The sequence below is a fragment of the Pituophis catenifer genome, unplaced genomic scaffold (genome assembly GCF_029215685.1).
Source record: "Pituophis catenifer annectens isolate HBS135680 unplaced genomic scaffold, rPitCat1.0.hap2 SCAF_2, whole genome shotgun sequence".
Classification (NCBI taxonomy): Eukaryota; Metazoa; Chordata; class Lepidosauria; order Squamata; family Colubridae; genus Pituophis; species Pituophis catenifer.
The window spans coordinates 23,248,354-23,272,329 of record NW_027256882.1 but is presented as its reverse complement, the minus strand read 5'-3'; the positions used below and the strand labels follow the sequence as shown (position 1 = coordinate 23,272,329).

The following is a 23,976-nucleotide window of genomic DNA, read 5'->3' as shown; positions in this document are numbered from 1 at the left end:
TCAGGAAACTCCGTCCCATAAGCTTTGCTTTCATCGTGGTTTGCTGACTGTGGGTAACTGGTCGGTTTGTATAACTTTCCAAGCCCCGAATGAGCAAACCTTCAGAAGAAGAGTTGGAAGGGAGCCCTGAGGTCATCTAGCCCAACCCCCTGCCTTAGCAAGTGATCCTACTACCCCATCCCAGACAAGGGACTTCTTCTGAAAACCCTCCACTGATGGAGCAGCCACAACTTTTGGAGGGAAGCCGTTGCACTGGTTAATGGTTCTCTCAGGAAATTCTCCTTAGTTCTGGGCTGGATAATCCCCTAGTTTCTTTTCCAGCCATTACTTCTTGTTCAGCCTTCGGGTGCTTTGGAACATAGGTTGTCCCCCTCTTCTTTTTTTTTTAAAAAAAAGTTTTTTATTTTAAACATAGTTAAAAAGACATACATAGACATACAACATATACAAGAATCTTAATTTCTTTTTCAGGTACATAACAGTGATCCATTTCTTACGATATATAAATATTTACAGCTATTATAATGTTAACTTATTCAGCCTTTTTCTCCTATTATATTTCATTTCTACTAACATGTTAATTGATCTATCGCATTTTTCTCTTTCCCTTCTTCATTCCTTTAATTTATTTCCTTATTTTTCAGCCATTCATACCAATTATTCCACACTTTATAGTATTTGGTTTCCTCTTTCCCCTGAATTTCTTTAGTTAGTTTATCCAGTTTTGCGCATTCCAGAATCTTTTTAATTATATCCTTATCTGGTGGTAATTCTTTTTTCTTCCAGTATTGCGCGTATATAATAAATGCTGCTGTCAATATAAGTAGTATGAGATACTGTGTTTCTTTAGTATAATTTTCTATGGATATCCCTAATAGAACCTGTTCAGGTTTTCCCTCTATTGAATTCTGGATTATTTTTTCGATCCAATTTTTAATTTTCTTCCAAAAATTTTTCGCCACCGGGCATGTCCACCATTGGTGATAAAATGTTCCATAACTAATCTTACATTTCCAGCATTTCGCAGAATTGCTGGAAAACATTTTCGCTATTCTCACTGGTGGTGGATGCCAACAATTTCATCTGGTTTTCCTTGTATGCAGTTGAGATTGTTAATTTCATATTTGTTTTCCACTTCTCCCACTTCTCCAACTCTATCAAATAATTAAAATTTTGGGCTCATTTGATCATTGTTTCTTTCACTGTTTCCTCTTCTGGTTTATACCGCAATAGAAATTTACATATTTTACTAATTAATTTTTGTTCATTTAACAGAATTTTATCAAGGTCGCTTAGTTCTACTCTAATTTCATCCGTTTTCTTCTCAGTATGTTTTGATCTTATTTGTAGGTATGACCACCATTGTATTTCTCTTACCTATCTAATTTCGAAAGGTCACTAAATGAATTGTTTTTTGAGTTGGCTACCTGTATTGACAAATTGATGGGGAAAAGCAATTCAAAGAAATGAGACAAAAAGTGTAAGACATCAGGAAATTACACTGTATCCATTTATTGTGGTCTACTCTTTCTTTTCCATCAAATGCTTCTTGTGCCGAGACCCACAAAGTCGTTTTTGGGCACTGCCTATGTTTCTATTGTCGAAGCTGAACCATTAAAAAAAGCCACACCCTTCCTGTGTTAAAATCCTCTTATTTCTCAGCAACACCCACTCTTTCATCCAAAGTTAACAGGGAGTACAATTTTTAATCAGGCAATCTTAATCATCCTCTTTCTCTTTGGTCTTGAACAGTTTTAATTTAATTTAATTTAATTTAATTAATTAAATTTATATGCCGCCCCTCTCCAAAGACTCAGGGCGGCTCACAATACATTTAAAAAATCATTATAAAAATTAAATTCTTAAATTGAATTAAACTCTTGGTTTTTCTCCTGTCATATACACTTAAATGTATCTTCCTGTCATTGATTATGTGGTGCACCCATTGTCCGGATAGGTATTGTTTACACAGTCCTGTAATACAGTCATTTTTATTTATATAACTTCTATAATCAATGACAATTGTATGTTTTTCCATCTTACTAGATCCTTTTCAATTTGATTCCATCCCTTATCAGAATTATTTTGACATTGAATTTGTATTTTTTGTAACTATATCCAAATGTCTTACTTTTGTATCATTTCTCCTAAATCACTTTTCCTCAACAATTCTATTTTGTCTTCCATTTTCCTTTTTTGGAAACTGAATGTGATTTTTCTGATGTCTCGCTTTTGAGCAAAACATTACCACATTCTATGTCAGCGGTTCTCAACCTGGGGGTCGCGACCCCTTTGGGGCTCGAACGGCCATTTCACAGGGGTCGCCAAAGCCCTCTCTTGCCCCCCCCATGCCTTCACTCACCCTCACCCTCTGCCTTTGTTGGATCGCCGTTCGCTTACCCCGCCCACTCCCAATCTATCGCTGCCTCCGTAGTCCCAGCTGATGGCTAGAGACAAAAAAACCTTTAAATTCTTGCCGCGGGGCTTCAAAGGGCCACCCTACAGCTGATCAGTGTTAAAACAAATGAATAGACTGATGCCTGCAAAAATAGAAAAAACAGCCCCTTTCAGCTTCAGCATAGGTTAATTACCATAAGTTGATTTGATCGGCCTCCCGACTCTCAGCTGATTTGCTCTCAGCTGTTTTGGGGAGGGCTCTGTTGCTAGCTAGCTGCAAAGAGGTAAATTCCTGGAGCAGATTTTTTTTTCCCCTAGCTATGCTGAAAAAGCGAAACTGAAAGTAAAGCAGGGTATTTGCTGCAACATGACAAAATGAGGCAGAGAGAGATTTCTTTTTCTTTTTCTTTTTTTTTCACACCAAAAAAGGTAGGTGCAAAACTGCAAACAATGGGAAATTTACGGCAAAAGAGGAGGTTCAAGATTTTAAAACACAAAAGAAAAAAAGCTCTATTTAACTAGGGAATTGTAATAATTGAGATACTATTAATTGTATATTGTGTTGAAAGCAGAAATGGTTAAGTTGTGGTTTGGAGGAATATATGGGGGAAATTATTTGGTTTATTATTATTGGTAAATATAATTAATTGATTTGTAAGAAATTGGATTGCATGGAAATAATTGGAATATTCATGTTCATATTGATTAATATACAAAATAGATAGTTATATAACTAATTGATTTATATTAAAATGTTGAATATGTATTAAACAACTGTATTACATAATTACATAATTAACCAATGTGAGGATGGATATAAAAATAGATGACAATGTGAAGGGATATAATATATCTATATAGAAGGGAAAAATTGAATTTGATTAAGATTAGAGGATGAAGGATAATATTGGTTTTTTAAAAAAATAGATGAGGAATAAATATGGTAAAAAGGAAATATATAAATTGTAAATTTAATTGAAATGACTAAACACTGTGTTGGAAGAAATATCCTTCTGGGTTCTGCTCCAAGTGGGGAAAAAGACACTGGAAACATGGAGACTGCTTGGAAAGATGGTTTAATGGTGGACAGGATCACGTGGCTTTATGGGGCCCATTGTCCTTTGACAAAGGATTGACTTTCTGCCTCTGGCCAATTAACAAAGGGTGGGGGGCAGGAAGGTGGGAGCTGCTTTGTCTGTAAAATATGCTTCTCCATTTCTCATCCAGGGAAATATAATATTCTGCCTTTTTAATATTTCCCAAAATATTTCATTCTTCTAGGAAAGGGGTGGGTGCTAACCTCCTACAACTGTTTAAATTTGTGAACCGGTCAAATACTCTGTTCAAAGAAAATACGTTGTATGTTTGTATGTGTGTTTCTAATTATTGCTATTTATTCATATTTGTTCTCTTTTATTCTTTAAAGTTTAACAATTCATTCTTTATCTTAATATCTTTATATTTGTTTGGGGTTGGCTTTCTTCCCTTTCATCTTTTTTATTGTACAGCAATCTTTCTCCTCAAACCTACCACCTCTCTCTTTTCTTTCCTTCTTACTTTCTCTTTCCCCCCCTCTTCTTCTTCTCCCTACTTCCTCTTCCTTTCTCCTTCTCCTCCTCGCTTCCTCCCTCTCTTACCCTCATTCCTACTCTAATTTCCCTTCCCTTCCTTCATCCCTCTCTATTGCTGTATCCTTTTATGCATATGGACTACTCAGAGGGCTGAAAAAGTTATTTTTGACTGGTCCTCGCACTTTTGACCAGTCCTCGAATTTACGACTGTCCTCACATTTTACGTAATTTGCCCTATCTTATCACCATGTTGAAGGGAAGCAGTTGTGAAATGAGTGACATGGTTGTTAAGAATGCTGCACGGGCATAAATGTGAGGATGGTCATAAGTGTGAGGACCAGTCAAAAGTCCGAGGACCTGTCAGAAATGACTTTTTTCAGCCCTCTGAGTAGTCCCTATACACATAGCCATGGCCACCCGGTCACATGACCAGCTAGCCACGCCCACCCAGTCACATGACCTCCAAGCCACACCCACAAAACAAGCCACGCCCACAGAACCGGTAGTAAAAAAAATTTAGAACCCACCCCTGGTTGGGGGTCACCACAACATGAGGAACTGTATTAAAGGGTCGCGGCATTAGGAAGGTTGAGAACCACTGCTCTATGTATCTCTATGGCTTCACTCGCATATGGACCTTTTCATGCTTTCCAAGGTGTTGTTTTCGGGAAAAACCTTTCCCACACTCCACACACAGGTATGGCTTCTCCCTTGTATGGCTTCTCCGATGAACCTGAAGCAGTGTTGCTGAGAGAAAACTTTTTCCACATTCCTCACATTTATAGGGCCTCTCTGTGTGCCCCTTCTGATGTCTCCGAAGTCTATAAGAATCCACAAATCGTTTCTCACATTCTGGGCATTGATAAGGTCTGTCTCCACTGTGAAGTTTCTGATGTCGAATCAGGTGTGACTTGTAGCCAAAACATCTCCCACATTCTGGGCATTGATGGGGTCTTTCTCCAGTGTGTAGTCTCTGATGTTGAATTAGGTATGATTTTCTGGCAAAACATCTCCCACATTCTGGGCACTTTTCATTTTTCTGCACACACTTGAAAGGCTTCTCTCCTTTGTGAATCCTCTCATGTTTTCTAAGATAATATTTGCAATGAAAAGATTTCTCACACTCCAGACATTTATATTTCTTCTCTAAGTGGATTCCCTGATGCATCACAAGTGAATCTTTCCAGGTAAAAGATTTCTCACACTCCAGACATTTATATTGCTTCTCTAAGTGGATTCTCTGATGAATCACAAGTGTATCTTTCCGGGTAAAAGATTTCTCACACACTGAGCATTTATGGCGTTTCTCACCCGTATGAGTTTGCCAGTGATTTCTAAGGGATGATGAATGAGCAAATGCTTTCCCGCAGTCTAAACATTTGAACTTTTTTTCCCCTCTGTGAACATTCTCATGATTTCTGAGGCTTTGTATTGTACGGAAAAATGTTCCGCACTCAATGCACATATAGGGCTTCACCCCTGTATGGATACTCTGATGTATAAAAAGACGAGACTTTTTAGAAAAACATTTATCACAATCCTTACATTTATATAGTTTTTCTCCTATGTGCAGCCTTTGGTGTCTCCGAAGTTTAGCAGAGTCCACAAATCTTTTCTCACATTTTGGGCACTCATAGGGGCTTCCTCGGGTGTGAAGTTTCATATGTCGAATTTGTTGTGTCCTTCGGGAAAAACTTTTTCCACATTCTGGGCACTGATAGGGTCTTTCTCCGGTGTGAAGTCTCTGATGTTGAATTAGGGTTGACTTTCTGCCAAAACATCTCCCACATTCTGGGCATTGATAGGGTCTTTCTCCGGTGTGAACTCTCTCATGTCGAATTAGACATGAGTTGTAGCCAAAACATCTCTCACATTCTGGGCACTGATAGGATCCTTTCCCAGTGTGAATTCTCTGATGTTTCAGCAGGTTTGATTTGCTGGAAAAACACTTCCCATATTCTATGCATGTTTTGCTCTCCTCCTTTGTGTGTGTTTTATTATGTTTGCAAAGAGATGTGCTCCGAGTGAAACATTTTCCACACTCTAAGCATTTATAAGGAATCTGCTGTTTGTGAATTTTCTCATGTTTTCTAAACAATTGTTTATAATGGAAAGATTTCCCACACTCCAGACATTGATAGGGTTTCCCTCTGGTGTGGATTTGCTGATGTTTAAGCAGCTGTGAGTTTTGAGAAAAGCACAGCCCACATTGCACACACTTGCAGGGCTTCTCTTCAGTCAGGCTGTTCTGAGGCCTAGAAAGACGCCATCTCTCAGGAAATCTTCCCCAGCTCTTCCTGGATTCCTGAGATCTCTTTCCCTGGTGGATTCGCTGATGGGCTCCAAGGTCCGAGCCTTTAGCAAAACGCTCTCCACACTCTCTGCATTTGTAAGGCTTCAGTCCAGGGTGGCTCCGGAGATGTTTGGCGAAGCTCCACAGTCCAGGAAAAGAGTTCCCACAAAGGAAACACAGGTGGGATCCATTCCCCTTATGCAGCGTCCGGTGGATCAAAAGGAGGGACCGGTGAGCAAAGGATTTCCCACACTCGGAGCATCTGGAGAGTTTCCCCTGATTCCTCTGAGGGGACCTTTGCCCACATTGTTCCCCCCTCTGCATAGTTTCCAGGGGCTGCTCGTTTCCAGGGCTTTCCATCAAAGGAAACTCTAACAATAACTTTGGCCAAAAAGTTGGAAGATGGGCAGGAGGATGGGCTCCAGCACGAGTCCAAAAGCTCAGAAGACGAAACTTCTGGTCCCGGTGACTGACCCAGATTGGATCCTGCAAGCAGAACTTCCTCCAAAGGTTTTCCTGCAGGATGAAGATAAAAGAAGTGAAGGAGAGAGAAAGATTTATTTTCTTCACCTCTCCAAATAGCCCAAACAGTAGCTGGAAGACCCCCTATATTCGTGGTCGTGAATCTATGGCACGCTTGTCAGAGGGGACGCACAGAGCCCTCTCTGTGGGCATATGCGCTGTGGCCCCGCCGAGCTCCATCCTGTTTCTCCATTGCGTTTCCCACCGTTATTTGCAGGGAAACAAAAATTTGTGGGAGTATAAAAAATTCACTCTTATCAATTCCAACTTCTCGCGAAAGAAAAAGATCTCACGAAGTTGGAATTGATTGAGTAAATTTTTTTTTCACTCACATGCTTCACAATGGGGGAGACGGGGTTCCCTCCTCCTGAAGTCCATTACGACGTGGAGCCACAATGCAATCCTGGGTCATCTCAGCTTGTTCTGTCCTCCCGGATGTCAGTTGCTTTTCCTGCAGAGCTGCCTGTGTTGGGATGCCCCGCCTCCCCGCCAGCCAGCTGAACTTCGGAACGCTGCTCTTGGGCTCGTCGGTCTCCAGATGCCAGATTCCCATCACCCAGCACCAAATCAGGAGTTCCTTCCCCTTGTCTGGGGGGGGGGATAGAAACAGATGGAGGCAGAGAGAAAGAGAGAGAGGGAGAGAAAGGAGGGAGAGAAAGAGAGAGAAAGAGAGAAAAACAGACCGAGAGAGGGAAAGAAAGGGACGGAAAGAGAGAAAAAGAGAGGGAGGTAAACAGAGAGAGAGAGAGAGGGAGGGAAGGAGAAATGATATTACAAAAGGTTTTCTTTTTTATTGTTGCTAAATATAATCTTTCAAAAGTAGAAAAAAAATGAAGGGCGATGAAAGTGCATTTATCACATAGTTCTAAACTGAACTATGCCTTGTTTATCATTTAAGTAGTAAAACCTCAGTACTCAGATTAAATTGCCGTGTTGGCACTTTGCGATAAATAAGTGGGTTTTAGGTTGCAGTTTGTGCACTCGGTCTCTAAAAAGTTTGCCATCACGGCCCTATATGTACCCAGGAACGGCCCCCAATGCCTTTATTCCCTCCCCACAGAATCAAAGCAATGCTCGGATCCTCCCTGCAGAGCTGGCCTCCCATTCCCTTTTCTTAGCATGATGAGAGGGATGGCTGAGTCCCTGTTGCTCCCCATTTGCTTACCTAAATTGGGGGTGATCCCTGCCTTTTCCTTGGGAGTGGGGGGGGGGGCGTTGATGCTACATGATGTGAGACAAACTGCAAGGACCCTCCATAGGATTTGTATGTGCCAGGTAGATCTAATTCTGTACAGAGTACAACCTATGTAGGTATTCATGGACACTTATTTTTTAGGCTAGCACAGATTGAATACGTCTTCCTCCTGGAATGGTCTCCTGTGGTTCCTTTATAGTTTAGAGAGGATGCAAGTACATTGATCGGGGCCAGTAATGCAGTTTGAACACAATGAACCTAAAGAGGAAGACGGATGGAAGCCTGTCACTTTTAGAAGAAAACAACATCCGAGAGCAAACATTGCTGTCATGTTCTCTGCATGGCTGGGGTGATGGGCTGTTTTCTACAATAAAGCAAGGTCATGCGCACACTTGAAAGTAAATCAGGAAGCCAGTAATTGGGCAGTTTGTCTGGCAATATGCAGTTGTAAAGCTTGTAACAATTCTGGGTGGTTAGAAGGCTGATAAAAGTAACAAGGAGTTAGGCAACTTGCAGACCTCAGCTCAAAGACAGGAGTAGAGATGGCCTGCAGCCAATAAAAATGTGCATTAGATAACTCCCGAGGCTTTCATTAGCCAAGGCTTAGAAATAGGGACAACTGGAGACCAATTGAACAAATTGTGGAATTATCACTAAAATGTCTATTATTAGATGATGTTTCTTATTATTCCGTCTTCTCCTTTAGTGAAAATGTAGAAAGCTTTCTTAATCTTTTGTTCTTGGCTCTTGGCATTTTGGCTAGGAGCCCTTTTCCTTGGAGTAGGTCAATAAAAAGCAATCAAAACCCACACCTCATGTCTGGCGTCTTCATTGGCCTCTGCACCAGGCTCAGACCCAAACTGGGGGGGCAAAAAGGGGGTCATGTGACAGCTGGGTGGGAGTGAGTGCCCTCAAGTTGGCCCTGCCCACCCAGGTTTTGTGGCTTTCGGTGTTTTCCTTTCTGTGGGAAATGGGTGCAAATGGCTCTTTGAGTGTTTAAGGTTGCAGACCCCTGGTATAGGGTCTCCTGCTTGAGCAGGGGGCTGGACTAGAAGACCTCCAAGGTCCCTTTTCCCGCCTATTCTGATGGACAAAACCCACCAACCAGGGGCTGACACTTCACAGCCTCCTTCAGAGCAAAACTGGGAAAATGATGGGGTTTTTTTCAGATTCTAGGCAGCTTTGTAGAAACAAAAGTAAACAATTAAAATACTAAGATAAAAGCAGAGAACATCAATTCTTCTCCATTTAGATGACAGGGAAAGAAAGTGGATCTTTTCTCCGTTGGGAGGAAATGAGCTCAATTCAAGCCATTTAACCCTTTTCCCCCCCAATAAAGAAAACCCTCCACCCCCGATTGAAGGGAGGCGGCGGCTATTTCCTGCATTGACCCCATAATCCCCCCTGAGACCCTGGAGAGAGAAGCCCCGCCCTTTGCCCTCCGTGGGGCGGGGCTTCCTCTCCCCCCCCCTTTGCCCAGAGGCCCCCCCGTCCAGCCCCGCATCCACCCGGGACCCTCCTGGCACCCCTGGCTCAGCGGGCCCTCGGGGCGACCTTCCTCCGGGCAGCCCCAGGGAGAGCGGGAGCCCCACCTGCCCGGAGCGGGGCCGAGGAGCAGCCTTGCCGGACAGCCAAGAATTCGCCCAAAACGCCGCAAGTGGGGAAACCACAGAGAGGGAGGAAGAACGACAGGAGGGTCCTAGAGAGGCTCCACGGAGGCTTCTCCCCGCCTCTTCCGGTCCCCGTTTTCTCCCTGGGAGGCGTGAGACGCTCTAGCCAGTCTTTCTTCTCCCAGGAGCTGCTACAGTTTCGGGGCCCCGGAAGCGCCGCTTCCCCCTCGGAGGGAGCTGGAGGAGCCGCTTCTTTCCCAGCCGGGCGGAGTCCAGAGAGGCTTCTTCCCGGATTGTTTGGGGAGGGGGGGGGACTTGGACGCAGGAGAGGCTACAATTTCCCCCTTTTGTGCCCTTCGGGGCATCAGGAAACACCGTCCCATAAGCTTTGCTTTCATCGTGGTTTGCTGACTGTGGGTAACTGGTCGGTTTGTATAACTTTCAAGCCCCGAATGAGCAAACCTTCAGAAGAAGAGTTGGGAGGGAGCTCTGAGGTCATCTAGCCCAACCCCCTGCCTTAGCAAGTGATCCTACTACCCCATCCCAGACAAGGGACTTCTTCTGAAAACCCTCCACTGATGGAGCAGCCACAACTTTTGGAGGGAAGCCGTTGCACTGGTTAATGGTTCTCAGGAAATTCTCCTTAGTTCTGGGCTGGATAATCCCCTAGTTTATTTTCCAGCCATTGCTTCTTGTTCAGCCTTCGGGTGCTTTGGAACATAGGTTGTCCCCCACTTCTTTCTGACAGGTTCCCAAATATTGGAAGGCTGCCATCCTCTCACTCCTCCTCCTCCTCTTCCTTCAACAAGACATAACCAGTTCCTCCAACCTTTCCTCTTATGCTGTAACCTCCACTCCCCTACTTATCTTTCTTGTTCTTCCCTGCACCCTTACTAGGCTCAACATCATTTTTATACCATGATACAAAATGTACAAAACCCCAAAGATGAACTTCAGCCCAATCTGGAATGTTTAAATGAGTTCATGAATGAACGGGTGGGAAAAGCTTAAACGTCTTGTCTCGCCTTTTCCCAGTTCTGGGAGGGAAAGGAGGGAGGGAGAGGCTCTCGGCTTCTCTGGATTCCGCCCGGCTGGGAAAGAAGCGGCTCGCCCAGCGCCCTCCGAGGGGGAAGAAACTGCAACCGCTCCTTGTCAGGTGGTAGGAGAGGAAGGAAGGAGCAGAGGGTCTTTCCACACTCTGCAAGGGAGGAAATCGGAGCTGGAAGGGGCGGGGCTAAGCCTCCAAGGCAAGGGGTCTCCAACCTTGGCCACTGTAAGACTTGTGGACTTCAACTCCCAGAGCAAAGCTGGCTGAGGAACTCTGGGAGTTGAAGTCCACAAGTCTTAAAATGGCCAAGGTTGGAGACCCCTGCTCCAAGGACCTCTCTAGGAAGCTTTTCTCGTTGTCCCCCCCATGTGTCTGGGAGCTGAATTGGCGGGAATTTTGATGCTGTTTTCCCAGTTGCAGCATTTTGGGTGGCTGGGCGTAGGGGCAGGTGGGGCTCCTGCTCTTCCTCAGGGCGCCAGGAGGGCTTCTCCCCTCCAGGAGGAAGGTAGCCCCGAGTCCCCCCACTCGGCCTGGAAATCACAAAGGGCCGGTTTGCAGTGCCTCTGCCAGCAACAATAGAACGCAGGGGGGCACCCCTTCAGCCCCCCTCGTGCCCCATTTTTGCTGGTAGAGGGCTGTTAAAACTAAAAACAAAACAAAAGGAGAAACGTTTCCCTTTTTGCATTTGAGCATGCAAGAAGGGGCAAGAAAGGAGTAAGGGAAAGACAAAGAAAAAGAAGGGAAGATGAGAAGATTGCAAGAAAGGAAAAATAAGGAAAGCGGGGAAGGAAGAAGAAATTAGACTGAAGAGGGGAAGGAAGGAAGGAAGGAAGGTTAGTTATAATGAGAGTGAGGGAGAGTCTCAGGGAAGTTACCTGCCTTAGTGCTTGGCCACAAGAGGTGCCTTCCCGACATGAGTTGCGTGTCATGTGCATCATGGCCATGCCCACCCCCACCCCTGTGGTCCAGCACATTGCGGCCCACAATTAAATCGAGTTTGACACCCCTGGACTAGACATAGCCAGTTTGTGCAATCATTCCTCTGATGTTTTCGCATCCAGTCCCCTAATCATCCTTGTTGCTTTTCCCTGCACCCTTACTAATTTCAACATCTGTTTTGTATCGTGATACAAAACATTCAAAACCACAAAGATGAAGTTTGACCCGATCTGGAATTTTTAAAAAAGTTCATGAATAAACTGTTTGAAAACAATTGGGCGGTTGTTACAGTTGCACTGGGAGCTGAAAGCAGATTTATATTCTGGGGATAGAATTAGGTTGTTATTTATTTATTCATTTAATTCTTTCTTTCTTTTCTCAGCCAATCCGAGCCCTATAAAATCGGCAGATTTCAACCATCCACAACAAAACAATACAGAGCAATTAATTATTTTCAAAGTAGTAGATTAAAGCCACAACTTTTATCTTCATATTTCAAACAAATGAATATTCCATGCTTCCTTATTTTGGCTGCCTCTAGTAATCCTCTCCCTTTTGTTTTAGAATAAAGTCGTCTGAAAAATGGCATTCAAAGCTTCAAAAAGGGGTGGTAAACTGTAACTCTTTAAATCTATATATATATAAAAGCAAAAACCCACTCACGCGTTTTCTCTAGAACCGTAAAGCCTACAAACTTGAAATTTGCCATGTATGTTCCTCTTGGCTTCTAGGTGCTCAGTAAGAAAGGATTTTTCGAAATGACCATCAGATCATTAGTATTTCCTATATTATTATTAACACACTGTGATGCTAAGGAGTTGTGCTCCCCCTCCCCATCTCAAAAGAAATCTATTCCAAATGCAAAACAAGCAGGAGTTTCACTTTCAGTTTTACTTTCACAGCAGCAAGCAGTTTTACTACAGAACAGCTGAGCTAAGCCACACCCAGCCCCCTTCCTGTCTCCTCTTTGCTCACACAGCAAATACTGTTTGAGTTTCCAAACACCCCTCAACTCTCATACGCAGGCAGGATGCTAACCAGATTAATCCCCCTCCCTCTCCGTTCCAACTGCCAGTTGCATTATAGTAACACACTCTGATGCTACGGAGTTACACATTCTACATTTAAGTTTCAGGCTGCAAGTATCAATTTATCAAGCCTGAGCACATAGTTTCGTAGCGAAGCACGGGTGTCCAGCTAGTAGTCTCATAAATTGTTTAAGAAATGAAGGGCACAGCTTATTGTCTGTTTGAAAAATAAATTCCAAAACGGCTGTTTTATCCAACAATGACATGGTTTCGACCCTGCCTCCCAGCTTCAGCTCACTAGTTATTTTGGAAGCTTGGCTTCTAAAACTGCTTGCAGGCTGTTGCTGTTATTGGAGGATCTTGAGGGATGATTCTGGGACTTTCCTTAACCTTGGAAAGTCAAGCAGACAAAAGGAAGCCTGTCCCTTCTGTTGTTAAGTTGGAAAAATGACAGTCCAGAGAGAGGAGATTCTCTGGGCGTGTCAGCTGCAGGCCATGTCACTGGACATCTAAAAAAGAGTGTGGAAGTTTTTGAACTTTAGTATTGGAAAACAATACCGAGATTATCACAGATAGCTAAATAATTGCAAGTCCACCAGTTGCACATATGGTACTTTAGTTTCAAATTCTCAGTCTGTTGCTCAATTCCAAATCTCATTTCGCCTACTTTCAATCTTAATTAACTCTACATACAAAAACGATGAAGCAGTCAATCCCTCTGCATTCAGCTGACCTCTCGTCTCACCCTTCACTCTGATTTTTCTGATGTTTTCCTTTTGAACAAAACATTATCGCACTCTATGCATTTCTATGGCTTCACTCGTGTATGGATCTTCTGATGATATGTTAGGTGGTGTTTTTGAGAAAAGCATTTTTCACACTCTCCACATTTGTATGGCCTTTCCCCCGTGTGGATTCTCTGATGGACCCGTAGCTGTGCTGCCGTGATAAAACATTTTTCACACTCCCCACATTTATAGGGCTTGTCTCCTGTATGCCCCTTCTGATGTCTCCGAAGTTCAGCAGACTCCACAAATGCTTTCTCACATTCTGGGCATTGATAGGGTCTTTCTCCGGTGTGTATTTTCTGATGTCGAATTAGATTTGACTTCCTGCCAAAACATTTCCCACATTCTGGGCACTTTTCATTTTTCTGCACACACTTGTAAGCCTCCTCTCCTGCGTGAACCTTCTTGTGGTTTGTAAGATGTCTCTGGCAACGAAAAGATTCCCCACACTCCGAGCATTTATAGGGTTTCTCTCCTGTATGTATTCGGCAGTGATTTCTAAGGGCAAATGAAGAAACAAATTCTTTCCCACAGTCTAAACATTTGAATTTTTTTTCTCCTCTGTGAACATTCTCATGACTTCTGAGGATGAATATTGTACGAAAAAATGTTCCACACTGGATGCACTGATAGGGCTTCTCCCCTGTGTGTATACTCTGATGTCGAAAAAGACTTCCCTTAAAAAAAAAACATTTCTCACAATCCTTACATTTATAGAGTTTTCCTCCTGTGTGTGTGCTTTGGTGTTTCCGAAGTGCGGATAAACTCGCATATTGTCTCTCACATTCTGGACATTGATAGGGTCTTTCTCCAGTGTGAATTCTCTGATGTTGCAGCACCCAGAATTTGCTGGAAAAACATTTCCTACATTCTGGGCATGTTTTGCTTTCCTCCTTTCTGTGTGTTTTCTTATGTTGGCAAAGAGTTGAGCTCTGAGTGAAACTTTTTCCACACTCAAAGCATTTATAAGGACTCTGTCTTGTGTGAATTTTCTCATGTTTTCTAAACAATTGTTTATAATGGAAAGATTTCCCGCACTCCAGACATTGATAAGGTTTCTCTCTGGTGTGGATTTGCTGATGTTTAAGCAGCTGTGAGGTTTGAGAAAAGCACAGCCCACATTGCACACACTTGCAGGGCTTCTCTTCAGCCTGGCTGTTCTGAGGCCTAGAAAGACGCCGTCTCTCAGGAAATCTTCCCCAGCACTTCCAAGATTCCTGAGATCTCTTTCCCTGATGGATTCGCTGATGGGCTCCAAGGTCCGAGCCTTTAGCAAAACGTTCCCCACACTCTCCGCATTTGTAAGGCCTCAGTCCAGGGTGGCTCCGGAGATGTTTGGCAAAGCTCCACATTCCAGGAAAGGAGTTCCCACATAGAAAACACAGGTGGGATCCATTCCCTGTGTGCAGCTTCCGGTGGATCAAAAGGAGGGACCAGTGAGCAAAGGATTTCCCACACTTGGAGCATTTTGAGTGTCTCTCCTTATTCCTCTGAAGGGACCTTTGGCCAAAGTGTTTCCTTCTCTGCATTGTTTCCAGGGGCTGCTCACTTTAAGACTTTTCTATCTGAGGAAACTCAAACAAGCAGAACTTTGGCCAAAAAGTTGGAGGATGGGCTCCAACACAAGTCCGAAAGCTGAGAAGAAAAAACCTCTGGTCCCGGTGACTGAGCCAGATTGGATCCTGCAAGCAGAACTTCCTCCAAAGGTTTTCCTGGTGGCACCTGCAGGATGAAGATAAAAGAAGTGAAGGAGAGAGGATGATTTATTTTCTTCGGCTGTCCAAATAGCCTAAATAATAGCTGGAAGACCCCCTATATCAGTGTTTCTCAACCTTGGAAGATTGAAGATGGGTGGACTTCAACTCCCAGAATCCCCCAGCCAGCAGTGCAACTACATAGGTATTCATGGACACTGTTCTTTGGGCCACCAGAGACTGTAATATGGGCTCCTCCAAGGATGGCTTCCTACTGTTGCTTTATAGTTTAAGTAAAAAAATTCCTAACAGAGGGGATAATACTTTTTTTTTTTTAACCTCATCGTCTATATGGGTTGGCAAAATTATTGAATTAACACATTTTTTCCTCCACTGTCATATTCAATCCTTTTCAGTCCATTTGAGGCCACTGCGGCTGTCCTGCTCAAGGCCACTGACCATCCTGAATCTCCTCCTCTTCCGCTCTTCCCTCAGCTCCCTCTTCCTCCCTTCTCTCAGTTACAGTTCCTTCTTCCTTTCCTTTTCCCTCCTAATAGGCTTGCTCTACTACTTGCCAGCTTCCTTTGTAAACAAAGAGCTTCTTTAAAAAAAATGAACCTCAAAGAAGAAATCCAATACACCCACACTGAACACAAGAAGGAAGAAACAGCTTCCATTAAAAAAACGGACCTTATATATGAATATAAAGAGGAAGACCGATGGACACCTGTCAGTTTTAGAAGAAAACATCCAAGAGTAAACCCCCTTCTGTGTATCCAATCCACTCCAATGAAGCCTTTCTGGAACGGAACAATTACTTTCATGGTCTCCCCTGGAGGGAACTATGCACCCACAAAAGAGCAGTCTTCAATCGTTTCTAAAAAAGAGGCAAAACCCAGCATTTCTGTGTGGGGAAGAAAATATCCCAGTCTTCCCTAGGGAAAATAATGGCGAGTATCAGTGATAGGCGATTCAATTCTTAGGGGAAGAGAAACTATAGTCTGCAGAGCAGATAACCAAGCTAGGCAGGTATGTTATCTCCCTGAAGCAAAAATCAAAAATGTAACTGAGAGCCTTACTAAAATAATCAAAAGCCCATAGAGGGATCCTGCCAAGGGATGAATGGTACCTCACAAGTACTGGAAAGAATATATTCGGAAAACGACGGGCTCATCTTATCAAAAGGGCTTTAATCTAAAATAGGGGGGGAAAGGGTGGGGCAATCTTCACGACCTTTGGAACCTAATTCTAAGCAAAAGCCACTAGATAAAAACATGATAAGTCACCTGTCCGAAATGGTATCGGATCTCCTGCTTGAGTTGGACTAGAAGACATTCCAGGTCCCTTGGCACATCACAGCCTCCTTCAGAGCAAAATGAGGAAAATACCGGTAATGGTTTTTTCAGATTCTACTCAGCTTTCCAGAAAGAAAAGTAAATCAAGAGCCTTGATAGTACGGTGGTCTAATGCACCCTGTTATTAACACAGCTGCCTGCAATTACTGCAGGTTCGAATCTCACCAAGGCTCAAGGTCGACTCAGCCTTCCATCCTTTCTAAGGTAGGTAAATTGAGGACCCAGTTTGTGGGGGCAATAAGCTTGTTGTAGACAAAATAACGGACTAGAACAAGCTCTTCAGTGCAGGAAAGAGTTTTTATTTGCGCAAGGTTCAAACAGTCCGAAGACCACGAAAAAGTCTGAACGCCGATGGCTTCTTCTGGCCATGTATTTATACAGTTTAAAGGCAAAAGTATTACAGAGAGTGATGCATTTCACACGTAGAAGCTACCCTTTAATCTATCTCTAGGAAAGACATAACAGCCCTGTTCCCACAGGCTCAGGCTTTCAGCTCCGGAGCTCAAGACATAATAAAAGGAGATAAGGGGCTCAAAGGCACCTCAAGAGCAGTAAAGAGGACAGTAAGGGAAGCAGTATTTCTTCTCTAGGATATACATGACATTTGGGGTGTAATAAACATTAAACAACAGGATGTATCTGTTTAGGGTCAGTTTGCCCTTTTACAATTCTGTACCTACGTCAAATACCGTTTGTCAATTCAGCACCTTGGCACGGAAGAGGCACTTCTGTCTTAACCAAAGATTTGGATTTCTAATATTTGAGTTTTATCCCAATATCGAATCTTAGCCTGGCTCATACCCCCCTTTGTGACTCATCTGTTTATCCAGACGAGTCACACCATAGGTCCTCTTCCTGCTGGAGCCGTTTGTAATCCCACATAGCCATCACCTGAGCAGTTGTCTTACGTTCCACCAGCAAGGATAGACTTTTAGAGATAGTTTTAACAAACAGAGGTAAAATACATGGGAGAAAAATACACCCCGCAGCTATTAATCCTACCAGGCCAAAGATGGCCTGCAGGCCAGGTAACTTTGGCCACCATCCTGAAAACCTATCCTGTAAATTAAGACCTTTCCAAGTCTGGACTGGCACATGAGCTATTTTAACCATTTTGTCTGTTATTTCCTTAATAACCTTTCCGCTTTCATCAACTTTTACACAGCAGTTAGTCAAATTAAACTTTCCACATACCCCTCCTTCCTTGGCTAACAAATAATCTAAAGCTAACCTATTCTGCATAATATATGTCCTTGATTTGACACTTTCCCTAGCTAATTGAGTAAGACCTTTTACAGTTTCGTTGGTGATGATTTCAACCACAGCTTGCAGACGAATTAAACGGTTCAGAACGTGTATAGGGGTCCGATAGCCATACATGCCGTCTTCCGCCCATGTAGCCGGTCCATAAACCTCAATAATTTGCTCTGCAGGCCATTCTACACTTCCCCAACTACGTTGGTTACCTCCGACCCTAACTTTTCCTATTGCAGATGTGTCTACATGTCTTCTTCGTCTTAAGTGTCCCACCTCATCATATACCGGGACACCTAACACCTGTCGGGTTTTAAGGGGAAGCAAAAAGAATCCTGGTCCAATTATTCCCAGGACACAAGCTCCACACCAAGATTTTGGTAGAACCCCATATGCCATCTTACCACATATCCAGTATAGTCCATCAGGAGCCAGCCATTCGAGGGTCTGATTATCTGGATCCTTTAAAAAGGATAACCCGTTTACTTTAAACAGGGCCATTTCATCAGTTCCCTCTGTGGCATTAGCTCCTGACCACCATACCTTACTTTCCCATTTTCCTGTACATATAAGGTTTCCCACCTGATGACAGCCTGGCACAATTTTTCTCCGAAAACAAACATTCCCTACCAGACTAGTAGTCAAGGTCCAGTCTCCATTCTTACCCTTATTATATGACAGATTACCTTTCTGATCCATTTCTAATATTTTGGAATAATTTAATTCCTTGAGCTTCCCATGGCCATTTTTCTCCCATGTTAGTTCCTCCACAAACAAAACAATTCGATACATTCAGAGTGTGGGCTATGTCTTCTGCCAATTTGACAAAGGTATTTGTTACATAGCCAGGGATTGCGGGTATATTCAGCTTTTCCATTTTCAGATAATATTACAAGGGTTCAGGATTTGTTACCAAATAATGTACTAGCACCTCCTCTATAATTTTCACGTCCCACTCTACCTTACAGCTTATACATAAAACACAATCAATACCGTGAGTGCAACAACAACACTCACACCCACAATTACAAAACCAACACAATTAAAAAAATTCTTTTTTCTGTTCCTTTGCATCAAAAGGCAGCTTCCAGGGTGTCCTAAGCAGGGACTTCTTTCATCTGTAAGAGGTTCACACTCCGCAGCCAGTTGGGGAAATATTAGGAATCGGAACGACTGAGAAATCAAATGGGCCCTGGTTGTCCACAAAACCATTGCTTATATCTGTAAAACACAATAATCAATAAAGCTACTACCCCAATTACTCAAAGTGCCCAAACCCAATTTTCCTCCCACATGGATCCGCAATAATCTTCAATCTCTTGTCAGGATCCAAGTTCCGGACTAATTCAAGAGAGCAGGTGCTCCATCCTCTTTTTAGCTTACAGCGGGTTACATCAGCAGATATACATCAAGGTAACCTATATATAGAATACAAAAGCTTTCTTTAAGCACATTCAAATGTCAGTTTTGTTGGATGTTGTTTGTCCACGGACACTTTCCAGCCGGTGTCAGCTGCTGCCTTGACTCATGTCCGATAGATCCATGATTTTGATTCTGCAATCTTAATAGCAAGTGGAGAAGTCATAATACCAATAAAAGATCCCTTCCATCTTCCACTTGGTCCCCAGGTTCAAATGAGTGACATTAAGTTACTAATCTAGGGGGTACTTATTCCATCACATATTGTTGGAATCTCTCAATTTGCTTATTAAGTTCTTGTACCATCTCCATATTCCAACCCCCCCCTTTATGACCTAAATCAGGCCACCTAACATACATATTTACCTTATTTTACCATATTTACATGGTCGCGTGGAATAAACCTCCAATACCTGTAAACAATCATGCTCAGAAACAGACTCCGTAGGCAACAAAGTTGCTGGATTTAATCGGTTAGACACCACCAGACACACCTGTGGATTCTCACTCCTAATTGCATGATATTTTGTCAGCCTTTGCCCACTAATCCACAAATGTCCCTTAGTATCCAACACAGACTGCTCCTCATGAGGGGAGTGCATGAGTATAGGACAAGAAAAAGTAAGTTTATTACAATTCTGAATCAATTCTGCACTTGCAGCCAGCACCTTCAAACAGTGGGGCCAGCTTTTTAGCCCCCTCCCCATCCAATTACAGCAAAAGCTAGCTAGTCCTAAAAAAAGCTTCTCAGTTGTCTTTTTGTTCGGGGTTCTACCAGCATTAGGACCGCCCTTTTCTGCTCTGGTCCCAAAGCTCGATGACCCTTATATTGTATCCCAAATATCTAACTTTCCTTTTCACCAATTGAGCTTTCTTTCTTGCTACCCAATAACCACACTCTAGTAACAAATCTAACATCCTCGTGCATTCATCTTAGTATTCTCCCATCATAAATCCTCTGTCAGTCCTGTTGATCCAAACATCATCAACATATTACAGTATTGTGTCTCCTGGTTGTTGAGGCACATAATACTGTAAGTCTCTAGCTACCGCTATTCCAAACAATGTGGGGGAGGTCTTAAATTCCCGAGACAACCGAGTCCCAGTATATTGCATTTTCATTCCTGTATAAGGATTCTCCCACTCAAAATGCAAACAGTGGCTGGCTTATGGGGTGAATGGGAATTGTAAAGAATGCATCCCTTAAATCAATAACAGAAAACCACTCAGCCCGGGGTGGAATTAAACTTAACAGGGTATATGGATTCAACACGGCCGGGTGTAAAGTTACCGTGCCCCGGGCTGTAAGACCCATCTAACTGTTTAATTGGGATAATTGGAGTATTCCAGGAGGACTAAATAGGCACCAAAAACCACACCTCCAAATCTCTGAATGCTTTCATAAATAGCACAAATAGCTTCCCAAGAAATGGGACGCTGCCTTATACTCACAGACTCCACTCCAGGTTTTAGTTCCACCCCCACTGGAGGGTGGCGAGCTGCAAAACCCGGCAGGTTATCCTCAGCGCACATCAAACAACCTCCAAATCTCCTCCAGAGAATGCCTTATGGTCATTCTCTAACTATCTTCATCAAAAGAAATTGTTGCCCCTAATTTGCTCAGCATATCCCTGCCTAGCAATGGAATAGGGCACTCAGGGATGTACAAAAATTCATGCTGGATTTCAGCTTCCTTAAAATCACACATCTCTGATTTCAAGACCTGCCGCCCCATGGCTTGCCCTGATACCCCCTGGACCTGAATTTTATGGGATCCGGGGGGCTGCAATCTGCTTATTTACAACTAATCTTCCTGCTCCCATATTTACCAGAAACGTTCTGTACTGACCCCCTATTTTCATTGTAACTAATGGCTCAGGCGGGGGTTCTTCCAAGCCTGGTCCCCCTCAATCTGACCAAGTCATGTCTGCCAATCCAATACTCTCCGCTTCTCTTGGTTCGGCACCCCCTCTTGTTCCTCTACCAAAGCCTCGTCCCAAGCCTCTTTGTCCAAATCCTCTATTCAAGCCTCCTCTCATTCCTCGTTCTCCCCTTCTTCCTGCACACTGCCCACGCATCCCTGACCCAAAATCCGCTCTTCTCATCCCTCTATTTCTCACCATCTGTCTTGGGCATTCCTTTTCCCAAGTAATTCCTTTTCCCAAATAATTTTATTTCTATACCACCCTTCTCCCGAAGGACTCAGGGCGGTGTACAGCCTATTTTGTTTAAAAAAACAAGACAAACACCAGAAAGGAGAAAAAAAGTTTTAAAAGCATCTCTTTTCCTCTTTTTCCCCTCCAAAGGAAGGGGGGGAGAAAAACCCCCTTGCATCCCACTTCGCAGTGCTCCTGCCAACAAAGCAGCCTTTTTATTCATCCGTGCCTCCTGCTCTTTCTTCTCCACCTACAGCCCCCACAGCCTCCAAATCCTCATCATCATCATCCCCCTTTCCCTCACTCTGACTGCTACCTCTAGGCGAATGACTCCCCTTGACTTTTGACTTCACGCCAGGATCACTCATACGCCTCTGATTTCCTCCTCCGCTCCCTCCAGCAGCCCCCTTACTTTTCCTGCCTGCTCAGATACACATAACCCGACCGTTTCAGCCCTACATTGCAATAAATCCTCAGCCTTTTTCAACAGGGGTCTCACCCATTGATCAATATATTGAAATTGATCAGGATATTTATCCTGATTCACTACAATCACTCCCCACAACTTATCCACTGTTTCTTCCCTTAACCATCCCTGAGGGGGAGGGGGTCAGCCCATCTCCCTTTGTGGCCACACATATTTACATAAGAATTTTAATTGATCCTTTGATCCTTTCGGATAGGAAGGGTTGCTAAAATACTTGTCAAAACCTTTTAACATGCATGCCGACGGAGTATTTGGCACGCTCTGAACCCCATCCCTTCTACCACACTGCCGTCGACTCATAGCCCCGGAAACTCACAGCCACTAATGAGAAATGCGACGGCTTAACCACCCACACAACCTGACATGGACTTCATTAGGGTAGCCTACCCCGAGTCCGAGGGAGTGATCAATTCCCTCCTTCTGCTTTCAAATGAAGCAGGTACAATTCTTTTACAATATACTCACTTAAAAACGCTCCCACTCCGTGGATTCCTGGCCAGGAATTTGTTCAGACCACCTTTCCTGCACCGCAGGGTTCTTGGACTCGATCAGAGCACCGTCGGGGCCATAGGGTTATCGTGGCTGTCTCCCGGAGACGTATCTCCGTGGCGCCTGGAGAATGTTCAGGAGCGACCTCCCAATGGTCCCGAGGGGTCAAAACGGTCCTCAGCGAAATATCGCCTTGCCCCCAGTCCCGGCGGCGTCGCCAGCTGTTGTAGACAAAATAACGGACTAGAACAAGCTCTTCAGTGCAGGAAAGAGTTTTTATTTGCGCAAGGTTCAAACAGTCCGAAGACCACGAAAAAGTCTGAACGCCGATGGCTTCTTCTGGCCATGTATTTATACAGTTTAAAGGCAAAAGTATTACAGAGAGTGATGCATTTCACACGTAGAAGCTACCCTTTAATCTATCTCTAGGAAAGACATAACAGCCCTGTTCCCACAGGCTCAGGCTTTCAGCTCCGGAGCTCAAGACATAATAAAAGGAGATAAGGGGCTCAAAGGCACCTCAAGAGCAGTAAAGAGGACAGTAAGGGAAGCAGTATTTCTTCTCTAGGATATACATGACATTTGGGGTGTAATAAACATTAAACAACAGGATGTATCTGTTTAGGGTCAGTTTGCCCTTTTACAATTCTGTACCTACGTCAAATACCGTTTGTCAATTCAGCACCTTGGCACGGAAGAGGCACTTCTGTCTTAACCAAAGATTTGGATTTCTAATATTTGAGTTTTATCCCAATATCGAATCTTAGCCTGGCTCAAGCTGACTTTGTATAAATATACAAAAGGATGAAGGCTATTGCTTAGCGCATTGTTAGCCGCCCTGAGTCTCCGGAGAAGGGCGGCATATAAATCAAATTTAAAAAAAATAAATGATTGAAATACTAAAACAAAAGCAAAGAATTCTTAGTCATTTTTCTCCATTTAGGTGACAGGGAAAGAAAGTGGATCTTTTCTGCATTGGGAGGAAATGAGCTCAATTCAAGCCATTTAACCCTTTTCCCCCCAATAAAGAAAACCCTCCACCCCCGATTGAAGGGAGGCGGCGGCTATTTCCTGCATGGACCCCATAATCCCCCCTGAGACCCTGGAGAGAGAAGCCCCGCCCTTTGCCCTCCGTGGGGCGGGGCTTCCTCTCCCCCCCCCTTTGCCCAGAGGCTCCCCGTCCAGCCCCGCATCCACCCGGGACCCTCCTGGCACCCCTGGCTCAGCGGGCACTCGGGGCGACCTTCCTCCGGGCAGCCCCAGGGAGAGCGGGAGCCCCACCTGCCCGGAGCGGGGCCGAGGAGCAGCCTTGCCGGACAGCCAAGAATTCGCCCAGCCGCCCAAAACGCCGCAAGTGGGAAAAAAGAACAAAAGTCCCCGAAATTCAGCCGTACGGAGGGGAGGTGGGGGGGGAGAACGAGAGGAGTTTCCTAGAGAGGCCACTAGAAACCTTTCCCCGCCTTTTCCGGCTCCCCTTTCCTCCCTGGAAGAGTAGGGGGAGACGCTCTAGCCCTCCTTCCTCGGGAGCGGCTGCAGTTTCCCCCTCGGAGGCCGTTGGGCGAGTCGCCTCTTTCCTGGCCGGGCGGAGTCCAGAGAAGGGAGGGGCCTTTTCCTCTCTCCCTTCCCCTCCCCCCCCCCCAGGATTGGGAAGAGGCGACCGGGGATCCCTGCTTCCCCCGAAGGTTGTGGGGGGGGGGACTTGCAGGCGGGACCGGGCGCTGGGACCCCTCA

General features: G+C 44.2%; 1 protein-coding gene across 1 annotated transcript; it reads right to left on the bottom strand.

The window, feature by feature from the left end:
• Positions 1–4,421: 4,421 nt before the first annotated feature.
• LOC139309999 (zinc finger protein 850-like) lies at positions 4,422–14,920 on the bottom strand. The gene is made up of 2 exons (XM_070934179.1): positions 13,424–14,920; positions 4,422–6,777 (listed from the first exon to the last, which is right to left on the bottom strand). Exons 1-2 carry the CDS (start codon positions 14,918–14,920, stop codon positions 4,582–4,584), a joined length of 3,693 nt encoding a protein of 1,230 aa, XP_070790280.1. The 3' UTR covers positions 4,422–4,581.
• Positions 14,921–23,976: the final 9,056 nt, after the last annotated feature.